At 44.4% G+C, this 16,455-nt stretch overlaps 1 protein-coding gene across 9 annotated transcripts in view; it reads right to left on the bottom strand.

Annotated features, from left to right (window-relative positions):
• The window catches only part of LOC137525748 (cyclic nucleotide-binding domain-containing protein 2-like), a 67,704-nt gene that overhangs the window by 35,541 nt on the left and 15,708 nt on the right, over positions 1–16,455 (bottom strand). For 8 of the 9 annotated variants that reach the window (XM_068246943.1, XM_068246938.1, XM_068246940.1 and 5 more), the window contains 3 exons: positions 14,984–15,037; positions 13,429–13,592; positions 10,996–11,152 (listed from right to left, as the gene is read on the bottom strand). In XM_068246943.1, the coding sequence (XP_068103044.1) occupies positions 10,996–11,152; positions 13,429–13,592; positions 14,984–15,037 (375 nt within the window). The remainder of the gene's footprint in view (positions 1–10,995; positions 11,153–13,428; positions 13,593–14,983; positions 15,038–16,455) is intronic. The other variant, XM_068246942.1, reaches the window with a different exon arrangement.

Here is a 16,455-nt window from a genome sequence, read left to right as displayed (position 1 = left end):
TGGGCATACACAGAGTTTCTCTACCTTATCAATCGAGCCGCCAATAGCGGGGAATTGAGCGGCTGATAAGTAGCGCTGGCGGGAACGAGCGGGAATCGATCCGCGCGCACGCACAGACGATCAGGGATGCGCCGGCATCGAGCCAGCGGCTCGATCTGGCGCATAATTGTATCAGTGTATGCCTAGCATAAGATGCACTTCTGTCCCCTGTGCCTCGTTCTGCTCCTTGTGCTACCTCTGCCCCCTATGCATCCCTCTGTCCCCTTTTGTGCTACCTTGTGTCCTCCTTTGTGCCTGCTTGTGTCCCCCTTTGTGTCTTCTTCTGTCCATCTTTGTGCCTCTTCTGCTCACCTTTGTTCCTCCTCCAGTCCCCCTGTGCCTCTGTCTGTCCCCATTTGTGACTCCTTCTGGCCCCTGTGCCTCCTTCCGTCCCCTTGTACTTCCTCTGCCCCGTGCATCCCTCTGTCCCACTGTGCCTCCTTCTATCCCCCTTTGTTCCTCCCTCTGTCCCCTTGTGCTAATATATGTCCCCTTCCACCTCCTGCACTCCCCCAGTCCAGTGTGTAAAGGCAGAGTATAGCGCAGCAGAACATGTGCTCTCACCTCCCCGACAGAGTCTAGCTCTGTGCCTGTGCGACCATCCTGTCTGTCTCCTGTTCCCTCCAGTGCTGACACCTCACTCTCCACATGTAATCACGTTACATGTGGTAGGAGATGTATACATTGGACATACAGAGGAGAAACATTCTTTTGCAAACATAAATAAATACAATTAGATGCTTTAATTGCCACTTCAGGAGTGTTTCACAGGCATTCTAGCTAATTAGATAAGATCACCAGTTACCTAAACATAACATACAACAGACTACAGATGATGGAGAGACATTTTAAATCTAGAGTTCAAACATGAGTGGGCTGACTGCATGCACCATTAATTCTAAGCTAAAGAGAGTTGTGGCATTTAAAGGGACTCCGAGCTCTGAAAAAAAAGGAAAGTTGTACTCACCAGGGGCTTTTTCCAGCCCAGTGCTGGTCGGGAGGTCCCACGCCGGCGTCCTGGCTCCTCTCCTTCTCCCCGCTCCGGAATGGCTGGCAGGCCGCAGCCCGGGCGACACTCTCCCGAGTGCCGGGCTGCTTCTTCCGCATATGACGCGGATTACGTCACACGCCGGCCGCCTCGCGTCATCACGGCGGCCGGCGTGAAAGTACTGCGCATGCGCGAACAAAGCGCGCATGCGCAGTACTTTCACGCCGGCCGCCGTGATGACGCGAGGCGGCCGGCGTGTGACGTAATCCGCGTCATATGCGGAAGAAGCAGCCCGACACTCGGGAGAGTGTCGCCCGGGCTGCGGCCTGCCAGCCATTCCGGAGCGGGGAGAAGGAGAGGAGCCAGGACGCCGGCGTGGGACCTCCCGACCAGCACTGGGCTGGAAAAAGCCCCTGGTGAGTACAACTTTCCTTTTTTTTCAGAGCTCGGAGTCCCTTTAAAACCCATCTTCCAAGCACATGAAATAAAATTAATACCATTTTACCAGCATATGATACAAAAAATGAAAAAAGAACATGAATTGTGGCATATAAAACCCATCGTACACACATGAGAAGTTAGAGTCCCTGTTTAAACCTTCTTCTACAGTTGTGAACCAATGTATAATTTTATTTATATTAGTCTTTATGCAATTTGAAGCCACCCATTAATACAGTGACAAAAAAATCACTTAAACTGTGTCCACGTGAACAAAAGTGTGTGGGTAATGGGAGATCAGTATATGTTTTCTGTTTCAAAATGTTTTTTGAGATTTTTGATTTTTCAAATGAAAGATAGTAACAGTCATAATTGGTGACAGACCAACATATAACAAAGGTATGGCACATGAACTGAGAACAATCACTTAGTTACAAAAAGAGGTTCTCATTATTCTCGCACGAGGCGTCACAACCAAAATTACAGTGTATAATGCAGAAAGGTCTCAAAATATGAACATGGCCTCTACCATCAGGGAACTTCATAGGTCAGAGGATCCGAATGGTAAGAAAGGAAGTAAGAATTGGAAAAAAAGAGAGAGAAGAGAGACCATTAGGCAGAGAAGTGCCAAAGCCTGGAAAATAAGTTGAATAAGAAAGAGAAGAGAGGGTGCCAGGAGAGTAACACTGCTGCCAGAGATCACGCAAAATACAACACCAAGGGTCCCAAATTTTTGTTAAACTTGTCTATCTTATCTTCCAAGGTAGCCGTCATTCTTTCTTTCATATTTTTTTCTGCTGTTAATAGTGAACTTGTGGTGGTTCATGCAATCACGTAGAGTTCGTCCTGTTTCTCCCTGATAAAGTCCTTTGGAGCATTTTGCACACATGATTAGAGATGGCCTGAATGGTTCGCCAGCAAACCAGAAACGGCGAACTTCCGTGGTTCGCGATCACAGAGAACAGTGAACTTTTTCGGACGTTCGGTCCGCCCCTATACTACATCATTAGGGTCAACTTTGACCCTCTACATCACAGTCAGCAGGCACATTATATCCAATCAGGCTACACTCTCTCCTGGAGGCCCACCCCCCCTTATAAAAGGCAGGCAGCGTCCGGCATTTCACTCACTCGTGTATCTGCAGTAATTAGAGAAGGGAGAGCTGCTGCAGAGAGAGATATAGGGAACGCTTAGTTAGGCTCTTGTAGGCTTGTTAGCTTGCTCCTTGCTGATTCTTATTGCTAAAAAAAGCACTGTTCAACAGCTCTTTTGAGAGCTAATCTTGTTCTTGTGATCTATTTTTTTTTGTGTGTGTGTGCGGCCCACTTGCATTATATACAGCCCTGTCAGTCAGTCGCAGCTGGCCTTTGGCCCCTTGGTGGTAATTCCTACTGTGCCACTGCCAGGCCCAGCACATTCAGTGACTACCTGTGTGTGTGACAGGCAGCTGCACATTTGTAATCCCAATCACTGCACCTGTTCACTGTTCAGTGCACCTACCTACCTATACCTACGTGAGCGCACGCATTGTTAATACCACCAGTCATTGCACCTGTTCACGGTACCTGTGTGTGTGTGACAAGCAGCTACACATTTGTAATCTCAATCACTGCACCTGTTCACTGTTCAGTGCACCTACCTACCTACCTACCTACATGAGCGCACGCATTGTTAATACCACCAGTCATTGCACCTGTTCACGGTACCTGTGTGTGTGTGACAAGCAGCTACACATTTGTAATCCCAATCACTGCACCTGTTCACTGTTCAGTGCACCTACCTACGTGAGCGCACGCATTGTTAATACCACCAGTCATTGCACCTGTTCATGGTACCTGTGTGCGTGTATGACAGCTGCACATTTGTAATACCAATCACTGCAGTGCATACCTGTAACCTGTTCAGTGCACCTACATGACCGCAAGCAGTGTAATATACCACCAGTCACTGCACCTGTTTACGGTACCTGTGTGTGACAGCTGCACATTTTTAATACCAATTCCTGCATAGCTTTTCACTGTATCTGTGTGACCGCACGCTGTTTAGTATACCAGTCCGTGCATACCTGTTAACTGCACCTGTGTGACAGCTGCACATTGTATTGTAATACCAGTCACTGCATACCCTTCGCTGCATCTGTGTGACTGCACATTGTATTAGTCAAGTCAGTGCATACCTTTCACTTCATCCCCCCACGATATGGACAAAACAACAGGCAGAGGCATAGGCAGACCCATAGACAGGCCACCCAGCAGGTCTGTTCGAGGTCATGCTGATGTGATTTCGTGCGGCCCTAGACCAAAGTACAGTGCTCAGAAGAAGGCATGTCCCATCAACTCCAAAGATTGTCAGGACGTGGTTGACTATTTAACACAGAACACCTCATCTTCCGCAGCCACCAGCGCTAATCCAAGTACCACATTTGACACTTCACAGGAGTTATTTGGTGGGGAAATCACTGATTCACAGCCATTATTGTTACAACAAGATAAAGGCGCTAAGCAAGTTACACCACCTCATATGTCAAGGTTAGGCGACACTATATACGTAAGGTTTGAGGAGGAGGAAGATGAAGTACCTGCTGTTGGTGCAGTTTTGGAGGTGTTTGATACAAGCGAAGCTGGTGAGGATGATTATGATGATACGGATGCCCATGTGGGTTCCCATTAGAGGAGATGATCAGAGGGACAGTTCAGAGGGGGAGTCAGAGAGCAGTAGGAGGAGACGAGTTCCTGAAAGAAGCAGGGGGAGCTCGTTGTCAGAAACAGCTGGTGGCAGTGTCCGGTGCCATCTATTGCCACCTATGGACAGCCATCCAACATGCCCTTCAACGTCAGCTGCTGACGCCACCATAGTGCTCACACCCCAGGGTGGCTCAGCGGTGTAGAAATGTTTTTGTGTGTATGCCAAAGATCAGAGCAATGCCATCTGTACTCTCTGCCACCAAAAATTGAGCCATGGAAAGGCCAACACCCACGTAGGGACAACTGCCTTACGAAGGCACATGCAGAAAAGGCACAAACTGCAATGGGAAGAGCACCAGAGAAAAAAGCAGCACGAAGAGCACCAGAGAAAAAAGCAGCACACAAAAGCAAAGCCACCCTCTTTCTCCTCTTCCTCCTTCAGGTGCATCATCTTCAGCCACTTTCTCCCTTGCACCTTCACAATCACAGCCAACCTCCTCCACTCTGCCTCTCACCTTGAGCGGCTCCTGCTCCTCTGGCCACAGCAGCAACCAGGTGTCCGTGAGGAAAATTTTTGAGCGGAAGAAGCCAATGTCTGCCAGTCACCCCCTTGCCCGGCATCTGACAGCTGCCTTGGCGGAACTGTTATCCCGCCAACTGTTACCATACCAGCTGGTGGACTCTGAGGCCTTCCGAAAATGTGTGGCCATTGGGACACCGCAGTGGAAGGTACCAGGCCGCAATTATTTCTCAAAAAAGGTGATACCAAAACTGTACCGTGAAGTAGAAAGGCAAGTGGTGTCATCTCTGGCACACAGCGTTGGGTCAAGGGTCCATCTGACCACGGATGCCTGGTCTGCCAAGCACGGTCAGGACAGGTACATTACTTACACAGCCCATTGGGTCAACCTGGTGACTGATGGCAAGCAGGGAGTACGTGGCTGTGCAGCGGACCTAGTTGTGACACCTCCACGGCTTGCAGGCAGGCCTGCTGCCACCTCCTATCCTTCTCCTCCTACTCCTCCTGCTACATCCTCTTCGCTGTCGTCCTCCTCCTCCTTGGCTGAGTGGCAGCGCAACTCTACTGGTGCTGCGATCTCCTCTCCAGCTACACAGCCCTAGCTCCCCAGGGACTATGCTGCATGCCAGGTACGACGGTCTCACGCCATCTTAGACATGTCTTGCCTCAAAGCGGAGAGTCACACTGGAGCAGCTCTCCTGGCAGGAGATCAGGTGGATCAGTGGCTGACCCCGCACCAACTGGAGATCGGCAACGTGGTGTGTGACAACAGCAGCAATCTCATTTCGGCTTTGAATTTGGGAAAGTTGACACATGTACCCTGCATGGCACATGTGCTCAATCTCGTAATCCAGAGATTTGTGTGTAAGTACCCAGGCTTACAGGACGTCCTGAAGCAGGCCAGGAAGTTGTGTGGGCATTTCAGGCGGTCTTACACGGCCATGGCACGCTTGGCCGATATTCAGTGGAGAAACAACTTGCCGGTGAGGCGCTTGATTTGCGATAGCCCGACTCGCTGGAATTCGACCCTCCTGATGTTCAACCGCCTGCTACAACAGGAGAAAGCCATCACCCAGTATCTCTACAACTACAGTAGAAGGACATGCTCTGGGGAGATGGGGATGTTCTGGGCGAAGAACTGGACACTCATGCGAAATGCCTGCAGGCTCATGCGGCTGTTTGAAGAGGTGACAAATATGGTGAGTCGCAGTGAAGGCGCCATCAGTGACTCGATCCCGTATGCCTCCTTCCTAGAGCGTGCCGTGCGTAGAGTGGTGGATCAAGCTGTGGATGAGCGTGAACAGGAACAGTTACAGGAGGAAGAGTTGTGGGATCAATTCTTATCAGAACCAGATGTTTCCTCAACACCTGCGGCAGCACAGAGGGGGAGGAGGAGGAGGAAGAGTCGTGTGGGGAAGAGGAGTCAGATGATGAGGAAGATGTTTTGTTTTTTTGAGGAGGAGGAGGCAGCAGAAGAACAACCGCAGCAGGAGTCGCAGGGGGCTTGTGCTGCTCAACGCTCCCGTGGTATTGTTCGTGGCTGGGGGGAGGAGGAGAACTTACCTGACATCACCGAGGTAGAGCAAGAGTAGTTGGATAGCACGGCTGGATCCAACTTTGTGCAGATGGCATCTTTTATGCTGTCCAGCCTTTTGAGGGACCCCCGTATAAAAAAAATTCAAGGGGAATGAGCTTTACTGGGTGGCCATGCTACTAGACCCTTGGTATAGGCACAAAGTGGCGGACATGTTACCAACTCACCTGAAGGCAGAAAGGATGCTGCACATGCAGAACAAGCTGGCAACTATGCTTTACAGTGCGTTTAAGGGTGATGTCACAGCACAACGGAATAAAGGTACCACTGCCAGTAAAACTTCTCCCATGTCCACGCAGGCAAGGACAGGACGCTCCAGCAATCTCATGGTGATGTCGGACATGCGGACATTCTTTAGTCCAATGCCTCGCCTTAGCGCTTCCGGATCCACCCTCCACCAACGCCTCGACCGGCAGGTAGCCGACTACCTGGCCTTAAGTGTGGATGTAGACACTGTGAGCAGCGATGAACCCCTGGACTACTGGGTGCACAGGCTTGACCTGTGGCCAGAGCTGTCAAAATTTGCCATCCAACTTCTGTCCTGCCCTGCCTCAAGTGTCCTGTCAGAAAGGACCTTCAGCGCAGCTGGAGGCATTGTCACCGAGAAGAGAAGTCGCCCCTAGGTCACAAAAATGTTCAGTACCTCACCTTTATCAAAATGAATGAGGCATGGATCCCGGAGGGTTACTGCCCGAAGACTAAGTCAGTCCCCACACACAGCATCTCTGCCTGCACGCCGTGTTACTGGCTGCCTGCCCCAAGACTAAGTCGGTCCCCACACAGCATCTCTGCTTGACAGGCCGCTTGACTGCCTTCTCCGCCACCACCAACAAGGTCCACCAGGACTCCAGGCGGATTCCTGAATTTTTAAGGCCGCTGCTAGCAGTGGCCGCTATAATAATTTTTCTGGTGTGTGTACATGCCTGCCTAATTTTTCTTGCTGCACTGCAGCTGCAACAACAAAACAAAAGGCATGTACATGTGTCAATTCCCCTTTGTGATCGTTACCTTGCCACGGTGAAGGGGCTTGCGTATCACAATGAAGCAATGAGCGCTGGCTATATGAGTGTGTTGGGGTTGGGGGGCACACCTGACCCAAGAAGATAGATAATAAGGTCGTTGCTTTATTGTGGACAGACCAAATTCGATCAGCTGGGCACTCAGTCACTGTTGTTCTGTCATTCAACTACCTTAGCCCGACCATATGGGCTTGAAAACCGCCATTGCCTGCACTCTGGCCATGGTGTGAACCAGTCCAGCATGGCCGTCTCTACACAAACAGCTGTTTGCGGTGCGTTACACAGTGAGTTTGGTCTGTCAGTGTAAAGCAGTAGGGTATTGTACCGTGTTAACCCTCAGTAAAAGCAAGAAGTTTTAAATCAGGATGATACCATTTATTGGCTAACTAAAAATGAATACGAATAAACAAGCTTTTGGCCTTGCAGCCTTCGTCGGGCTTACATTTTGTTAGTTTGCAGGCTGGTGGTACAGACAGCTATATACATGCAACATCAAAAGGGAAAACAGTACACTAATTACACTCCCTGATTGATGTATACACATGCAAGATGTTTAAAAGCACTTTAGGCCTCCAATTTAGCAATAAAATGTGATTTCTGCCCTTAAAATGCTGCTGTGCGTCAAATCCTGATTTTTCCCGGGGAGTTTTGGTGTGTATACCACTCCGCCATGCCCCCCTCCAGGTGTTAGGCCCCTTGAAACATATTTTCCAACACTTTTGTGGCCAGCATAAATGTTTCTAGTTTTTAAAGTTCGCCTCCCCATTGAAGTCTATTGCGGTTTGCGAAAGTTTGCATGTTCGCAAACTTTTGCGGAAGTAATCGGAGGTGCGAGCCATCTGGATGAATTGCAGGAGAAGGTGCCTTTTACTTTGTATTCCTGTTGTGTACCTGGTATTGGTATCCTGTCGGTGGAATTGATGTGTTTACAGGTCTCACACCTTTTCCCTCGGCAGGGGAATGTTCCATTCTGTTCTGGCCTATTTAAAGAGAAACTCCAGTGAAAATAATGTAATAAAAAAGTGCTTCATTTTTACAATAATTATGTATAAATGATTTAGTCAGTGTTTGCCCATTGTAAAATCTTTTAAATCCCTGATTTACAGTCTGACATTTATTACATGGTCACATTTTTACTGTTGGCAGGTGCTGCATGGTTTTTTGACAGTTGAAAACAGCTGTAAACAGCTATTTCCCACAACGCAGCAAGGTATCCAGACAGGAAACTGCCAGGAGTACGTACTCAAGAGTTTCTTGTGGGAGGGGTTTCACCACAATATCAGTCATACAGCGCCCCCTGATGGTCTGTTTGTGAAAAGGAATAGATTTCTCAGGTAAAAGGGGGTATCAGCTACTGATTGGGATAAAGTTCAATTCTTGGTCAGAGTTTCTCTTTAAGGCACTCCTGAAAATCATCTGTTTTAGTCCCCTTGCACACTACATGCGATTCCGATTTTTGATACATCCGATGTTAAATTCTGATGAAAAATATTAGCAACATACAGTACGTTTTTTAATCGGAATCCAAAATAAGATCAGATAAAAAATTGGAATCGCATGTAGTGTGCAAATCTCCAATCCGAATTCTGGTTCCGATTTTCCCTGGATGCTATCAACACAAGAAAAAAAAATGCAGAAAAAAATGCAGCATGCAGTTCCAATTAAAAATCACAAATCGGAATTGCATGTAAAATTGCATCAAAATTGCAAATCGGAATCGCATATAGTGTGTAAGAGGCGTAAGATTGGGTGGCTGTCTGTATGCCAGGAGGGGAGGTTCAGGGAATATCTTTCTCAGTCTCTGATCCTTGTGTAGAACAGGATGCAATTCTATTGCAATCCTTCTTAAGATTTCCAGGTGTGGGTTGTAAGTGACCACCAGTGGGACACGTCTCTCTTCCTGGTTTTGCTTGTACTCCAGGAGCTGAATCCTAGGGATATTGTTAACTTTCTTAATTTTGGGCCATTAGAGGATAGTATCCCTGTTTAATGAAATTCTTCTTCAGGTAACCCAGGTGTCTCTGTCATCCCTTATCTATTTAACTAGAATGCCTGTGAAACACTCCTGAAGTGGCAATTACAGCATCTAATTACATTAAATTATGTTTGCAAAAGAATGTTTCTCCATTGTATGTCCAAAGTATATAAGCTGCTGTGTTTGTTTCAAATCTTGTGTGCATGAACCTAGTCTGATGAAGGCTTATTAGTAGCCAAAAGCGTACTTCTTGTTTATCTCTTAAAGGGACTCCGAGCAGTGCAGAAACTATGGAAAGATGCATATCATTTTAAAGCTCTCTTTCTCCTCTTTCCAATGATATATAAACCACCACCCTACGTCTTTTAGTTTTCGATATTTTCGCGATTGAAATTGCCGCGGCCGCGATTTCGATCGCGAAAATAGAAAAAACTAAAAGGTGTAGAGCGACGATTTAGGTGTCGCCAGAAAGAGGAGAAAGAGAGCTTTAAAATGATATCCATCAAGCCATAGTTATATTGTATTACACAGGGCGACACTTTCCCCAGTGTCAGCAGCTCCATTCTGCTGAATGCAGCTGCTGACTTTGACAAAAAGTCGCCCTGTGTAATACAATATAACTATGGCTTGATGGATATCATTTTAAAGCTCTCTTTCTCCTCTTTCTGACGACACCTAAATCGTTGCCCTACGCCTTTTAGTTTTCTCTATTTTCGCGATCGAAATCGCGGCCGCGGCAATTTCAATCGCGAAAATAGCGAAAACTAAAAGGCGTAGGGTGGCGGTTTATATATCATTGGAAAGAGGAGAAAGAGAGCTTTAAAATGATGTGCATCTTTCCATAGTTTCTGCACTGCTCGGAGTCCCTTTAATTAGCCAATAAATGGTATCATCCTGATACAAAACTTCTTGCACCCCACAGTAGGTATGGTCAATGAGAAGCAAATAATTCTGCCTTCTGTGGAACGTTCATGCAAACTGTATGCAGCTTGAAATTGAACTCAACAAGACGTGCATTTGATTGGCCTACCTGGCAGTTGTATATCATTTGCAGTACATGCATACATTTGCATACAAAATAATTTGCATCACCTCACTGGCTTATCTCTAACGCCACAGTGATAAACCACTACACATCGTTGTAGGATACTCCCAGTCACACCCACATTGTGCTAATTACACTGATTGAACTGAACAACATACAAAGATGTAGAACTGGAAATGTGATCAGACTGAGGAGGGAGTCCTGTCCCACATAAGGAGAACCGTGAAGCTGAGGAACAGAGAGCTTAAATCACGTGACCAACATTTTTTTACACAAATGTAAAGTAGTTAAAAGTCTATGACAAATCTGCTATAAGTGGGCTGCTCAGTATTGCCTTTGGAGTACCACATTAATATTTTTTAGGCTATTGAATCAGAAATAAAAGGTTTTGTTTGTATTACATAAGTGCAGTATAGTAATTCTCTGTTCGATCACAAGCAGGTGGTTTATAAAGTTTTTACTCTCCTGCATATGGCTGGATATGTAAGTGAACAAAGATTCAATGCACTAAATCTCAGCTGTCTTTGGAAGTTTCAGAATTAGCGCTAGGAAGCTGTGAACTGAATGAAGAAGCCATATTGCTAGGAACACAGTAAGTACATTATGGTTACAAATTCTGAATACATTTCAATTATGGTACAAATGAAAACTGGATCAAGACATCAAAATCATGCTTTACATGAGATTTCTCACCCCAAATTTTGCTCCTTTATGCAACAGAACAGGTTCTGTATCAACAAAGGCACTGCTTCCATCCTCATCATTGCAAACAGCAACACAGCCAGAGAAAATGAAGTAGAAGCTGCTTCCAAGATGTCCTTTTTTGATGATCACTCTTCTACGTTCAAACCTGATTTATGGAAAGTGAAAAGTGGCAAATATAAAACAGATATCATGCAACAAGTGATTCAATGAAATGGTCGCACATCTAACCAAGATGCACCTGACAAACACTCACTGCATAGGGCTAACAAGCCTCACAAAGGCATAACTGTGCTCATTGCAGTCCCTTTGGGTTGGGTTGTGGTTGTGGGTGGCGTCCCCAGGCAGTGAGAGTACTTGGGGCACCGCCCACGCCACACCCCTTCCCCTTTTATATGGCCTTGCTGCTCCCAAGTCAATGTTGCTAGCATGTTCCCAAATCCTTGGGTGATTTGGGAGCATGCTAGCTATGATTTTAAACTTAGGTTAGGGTGGGGACCCCGAGAGAAGCCATGGTGGTACCTAACCTTTGTATCATTGTATGTATATATTGTCCAGCACTGCATAATATGTTGGCGCTTTATAAATACAATAAAAAATAATAATAATATGCTAAGTGAGAAGTAGTGATGCAGCCAATATAGCCATGTACATATAAAAAAGGCACCGGGTAAAAAGGGTGCCGGGTGTAACCGATATAGCCGTCATTAGAATATCAGTTAAATTACCGATATTCTACTACTTATAGTTGCTATTAGAATATCAGTCAAATTACTAATATTCTACTTGTTATAGTCACTATTAGAATTTTGGTAAAACTACCAATTTTCTAATAGTTAATTATCATAAAATATCAGTTATCTTAAAGAGACTCTGTAACAAAATGTTCGGCCTTTTACTCTGCTATCCTACACGTTCCTATATTTATTCTAAAGTGCTCTGGCTTACTGCAGCCTTTTTTAGTTGCTCCATTGCTGTAATAAATAAAATGTACTCTCCTTTGTCAGGCATGTCGCCCCAAAGAGGAAGTGACTGTAATTGTTTACAGACAGGAGGAGGTTACACTGATAGCCCTGCTCTGAGTCTCTTTGAGTCTTTCACAAACTGAAAACTGTGAAAAGCAGAGCTCACACATTCCCTGCTCTCAGTAACTCAGTATCAGCTACTGATAAAAGCTGATAATTGTGAGAAGCATAGCTCATAGACTATTGCAGAATGCAGACACGGACCTGCTATCAGTAATCACTACTAATGGCTGCAGCATTCTTTACAAGGTAAAACTTCTTCTAAACTATGAAATAAACTTTAAAGGCTGAATTTATTGTTCAATAATATAACCTTTCATGGAAACTGTAATGCAGTTTACAGGTACATGCAATATTATGATGAACTTCCTGTTTAGCAGCCATATTTTTTGTTTATTCTGCTTTTTTTTGGGCCAGGATCCTGGTGGGGAGCAGCGAAAATGTGACAGGACAGGAGATGAAAACCTACAGGCCGGTATGTTTATTTATATGAGGTTTTTAGGTTACAGATTCTCTTTAAGTGATATTTTACTATGATCTAACCTAAACCTACTCTACCACATAACCCTCCATCTACCGATGTCTAACCTCATGGTGGTACCTAACCGTTACCCCTTCCGTCCAGAACCTAACCTTAACCCTCCCATGGTGGTGCCTAACCTTAACCCCCTCCCCAGTGGAGCCTAACCTTAACCTGCCATGTTGGTGCCTAACCTTAAACACCACCATTGCCTAACCTTAACTCCCCCGTGCCTAACCTTAACCCACCCATGGTGTTGCCTAACCTTAATCCCCCATGGTGGTACCTAACCCTAACCCCCTCTTGGGCCGAACCTTGACCCACCCATGGTGATGCCTAACCTTAACCTCACACCCCGGGACCGAACCTTAACCCACCATGGTGGTGCTTAACCTTAATCCCCCATGGTGGTGCCTATTGACCCCTGGTGGTTCCCAGCCTTACCCCCCCCCCCTTGTGGTGCCTAGCCTTAACCCCCCCCCCCCCCCAATCCTTTTCAATTTCATAATAAAAACTGTTTCTTGTAGCCGCAATAATATAGTAGTTCATATTCAATAGTCAATGTAGTCGTTTAAATTCAGTGTAGTAGTAGCCGCAAAGGAATTATCTCATTTGAGATAAGTGTGCTGCTTTTGACCTCAACCAGCAGAACTTGGTGTGCTGTAAATTCTTGAAATTATTTGATGTCTCTCTACTAGCAGATGTAAACCTTTTTAGAGGTGTGATGTTGCTTTGTAACCCCCCCCCCCCCTCCCAACAGGTCATTGTATCCAGTCTGGTTATTATGTGCAAGAATTTACAGAATATTTGGAAAAGCTGTGAGGAGTTGGGGAAGAATGTACTTTGTAGGAATTGTGTGATATGATGCTTTTTGTTTACCTCTCAAACCGGAAAACTTTGGCTAGAAGCATTTGAATATGGCTGCTATAGCGCCGATAGCTGGGGAGAGTCTGTAGTAAGCTGCGCAAATACATGGCTTCACCCTCTGTTCTCCATTTAGGCCTTTTAGAGGTGACCAGTTCAGCTCTTCTAGGGAACCGATCCTATTCATGAGAATAATATAAATACAAGACAAAATGCATTGAAGCATGGGCAAAGAACGAGCGGTATGCAAACCTAAATCTAGCTCCAGATAGAGTGACAAGTGGATAGAACTTTTTCGGATTTTTATTCCTGTTTCATATCACTGTGGGAATTCATATCACTTCCTGTCCAAACAGGAAGTGGATAAATATCTCTAAGTACGAAATTGACAGCGACAAAGAAAGGTTTTGCAGAGTGGGGAAGAATCTCCAGCCAGCTGTCTCTTATTCCCTGTCCCTAGAGATTTTTATATTAAGTTTTCCTATATGTAGTATCTAGGAGTGAAATGACTATATCATTCTGGTATCTGTGAGCCCATGGCTACCTAATTCTGTTATTTATGCATGTGGCTTTCCAACTAAGGTATCGGGTGGCATATGATTGCTTATTCTGATATTTGAGGGGTGGAGCACATGGCTACTTGACTCTGACACCTGGGGTACTTAAATAGAAACTCCGACCAAGAATTGAACTTTATCCCAAGCAGTAGCTGATACCCCCTTTTACATGAGAAATCTATTCCTTTTCACAAACAGACCATCAGGGGGCGCTGTATGACTGATATTGTGGTGAAACCCCTCCCACAAGGAGCTCTGACTACCTAGGTACTTCTGGCAGTTTCCTGTCTGAACCCTGTTACCTTGCGGGAAATAGCTGTTTACAGCTGTTTCCAACTGCCAAAACAGCATACAGCAGCTACATCACTTGCACGCAGTAAAAATGTCACCATGTAATAAATGTCAGAATATAAATCAGGGATTTAAAAGATTTTACAATAGGCAAACACTGACTAAATCATTTATACATAATTATTGTAAAAATAAAGCACTTTTTTATTACATTATTTTCACTGAAGTTCCTCTTTAAATCTTAATTAAACTAATAGTTAAATAGTTACAAATCCTGCTCTGAACTGGTTGCAAGCAAGTGTTTACTAAGGGTTACTATGGCAGGCAGTGGAGCATTTTTTTTACACTTGTGCTGAGAACTATATAGCCTAAGGACTACCCTGAGTGCTGAACTTGCTGTTGCTCACTAAGCCACCCCCAGTCTTGCACACACTGCCACCCCCCTACACAGCAGCTACCATACACATGGAAGGTCCCACTGACTGGCCAGCCCCTACCACTTATACGTGGAAGGTCCCCCACACATAGTTGCTTTTGTGAACATAACATTTTATTATCAAGAGAACTTAAAACCTTCAGTGATTTTGTTCTAAAAAACATCAAACATCATAAAGGGAAAATAACATTAATAATTATTTTGTATTATTGATTTACATAATGATAGAATTTTCCATGGCCCTGTACAGAATAAAAAGAGAGAACATTTCATAAATATGTTTCACCTGTCTGTTTTTGAGGAAGCAGCAGTCAAAGTTCATTGTATGTAGTTCATTTTCCTGAAATAAAGATAAGAAAAAATGATTTTAGAGATGGGATCTGGATTCCTGTTTACCCAAAGGTTAGGAAAGGTTTTATGATGACGTTAATAAGGCACTGCTCAGTTGGTATCTCAGTTAGCTCCCAGAGCTAAGTGCTATGGGAGATCTAGCTTTACAGGTTATTGGGCCATTGGCTGTTTATATACAACACATCAATTTCTGACTATATCAATACAAATGTGCTTACAAAACGTGCACCTGAACCATATTTACAAAAATAAAGGTTCACTTACCTTCATTTACCTTGTTAAATGTCCCTTGCCACTTCACCCTTACTCTCATATGCTAAAATAAAAACCTCAAGTGACAATGCTTATAGTTAGTGATTGGCTCACACAGAGGTGGCCTGATACACACAATCAGAAAGCTGGTACTAGAACAGCAGCAGGAGTCAATTTCTAAAGTTGTATGCACATCTGCTCCATACACAAGTCAAACAGCCCATATGTGCAGAAATAAATAGTAGCCAATGAACTTTTTTCAGAACCCACCATGGCTTGTTTTAAAGTCTCATTCTGCAAGAATAATACTATAAAACAGCCCTTAAAGTTCAACAATTAAAGGGTTACTGAATTAACATTATTATTATTGCACATTTATATAGCACTGACATCTTCGACAGTGCTATAGATAGTGTATATAGTTATGTCACTAAATGTCTCTCAGAGGACCTCGCTATCTATTCCCTGCGATTGTCAGTTATTGTCTTATGTTCCTATTGTAGTGTAAGCTAATTTTGGGGGAAGCCCAAAATAAGTTTTTTAAATGTGGAAGAAAACTGAAATGGCCGGAGTAAACCCACATAATATGATGAGATAAATGTAGTTACAAATATTACTAATCCTACTAAGAAACTGTCTGAATTATTTTTTTGTTTCTGTTTAATAATGCTGTTATCTATGAAAATGATGCAGTCAAACAGCTATATGAATTCAGCTATCAGTCCTAGAAAGTAAATAGAAGGCAACACACTTTTATTTGGTTGAAAAATACTGCAGATAACTTTCTGGTGCTCAATGGTCAAAGGGTCATTACTTCTGTTTGTTTTGCAGCTGGATGAAGCAGATTTACATCACACTGCTATAGTGGCTGTTTAGTACTCAGTTTTAAAAATTCAGCTATTAAACTGAAAATAAAGAGACTCAGTCCTCTGTTCCTATTATTCTATTTACCATTAGTACTTCACATTTAATTTATTATATCATGAGTTTATTTTCAGTTCAGGTTTGCTTTAATAGTCACATATATTTTATTGATATGGTTTGGACAGTGATTTAAAAAAAGGAAAATTGTTCAACTGCAATATAAAATAATACTCTTTCAAGCTACAGTGAGAGTCTTTATGCTTGATTTTTGGAAATTGGATTGGTACCCCT

Source organism: Hyperolius riggenbachi, chromosome 7 (genome assembly GCF_040937935.1).
Source record: "Hyperolius riggenbachi isolate aHypRig1 chromosome 7, aHypRig1.pri, whole genome shotgun sequence".
NCBI classification, from domain to species: domain Eukaryota; kingdom Metazoa; phylum Chordata; class Amphibia; order Anura; family Hyperoliidae; genus Hyperolius; species Hyperolius riggenbachi.
Note: the sequence above shows the minus strand (reverse complement) of the source record. Positions and strands in the feature narration are given on the sequence as shown.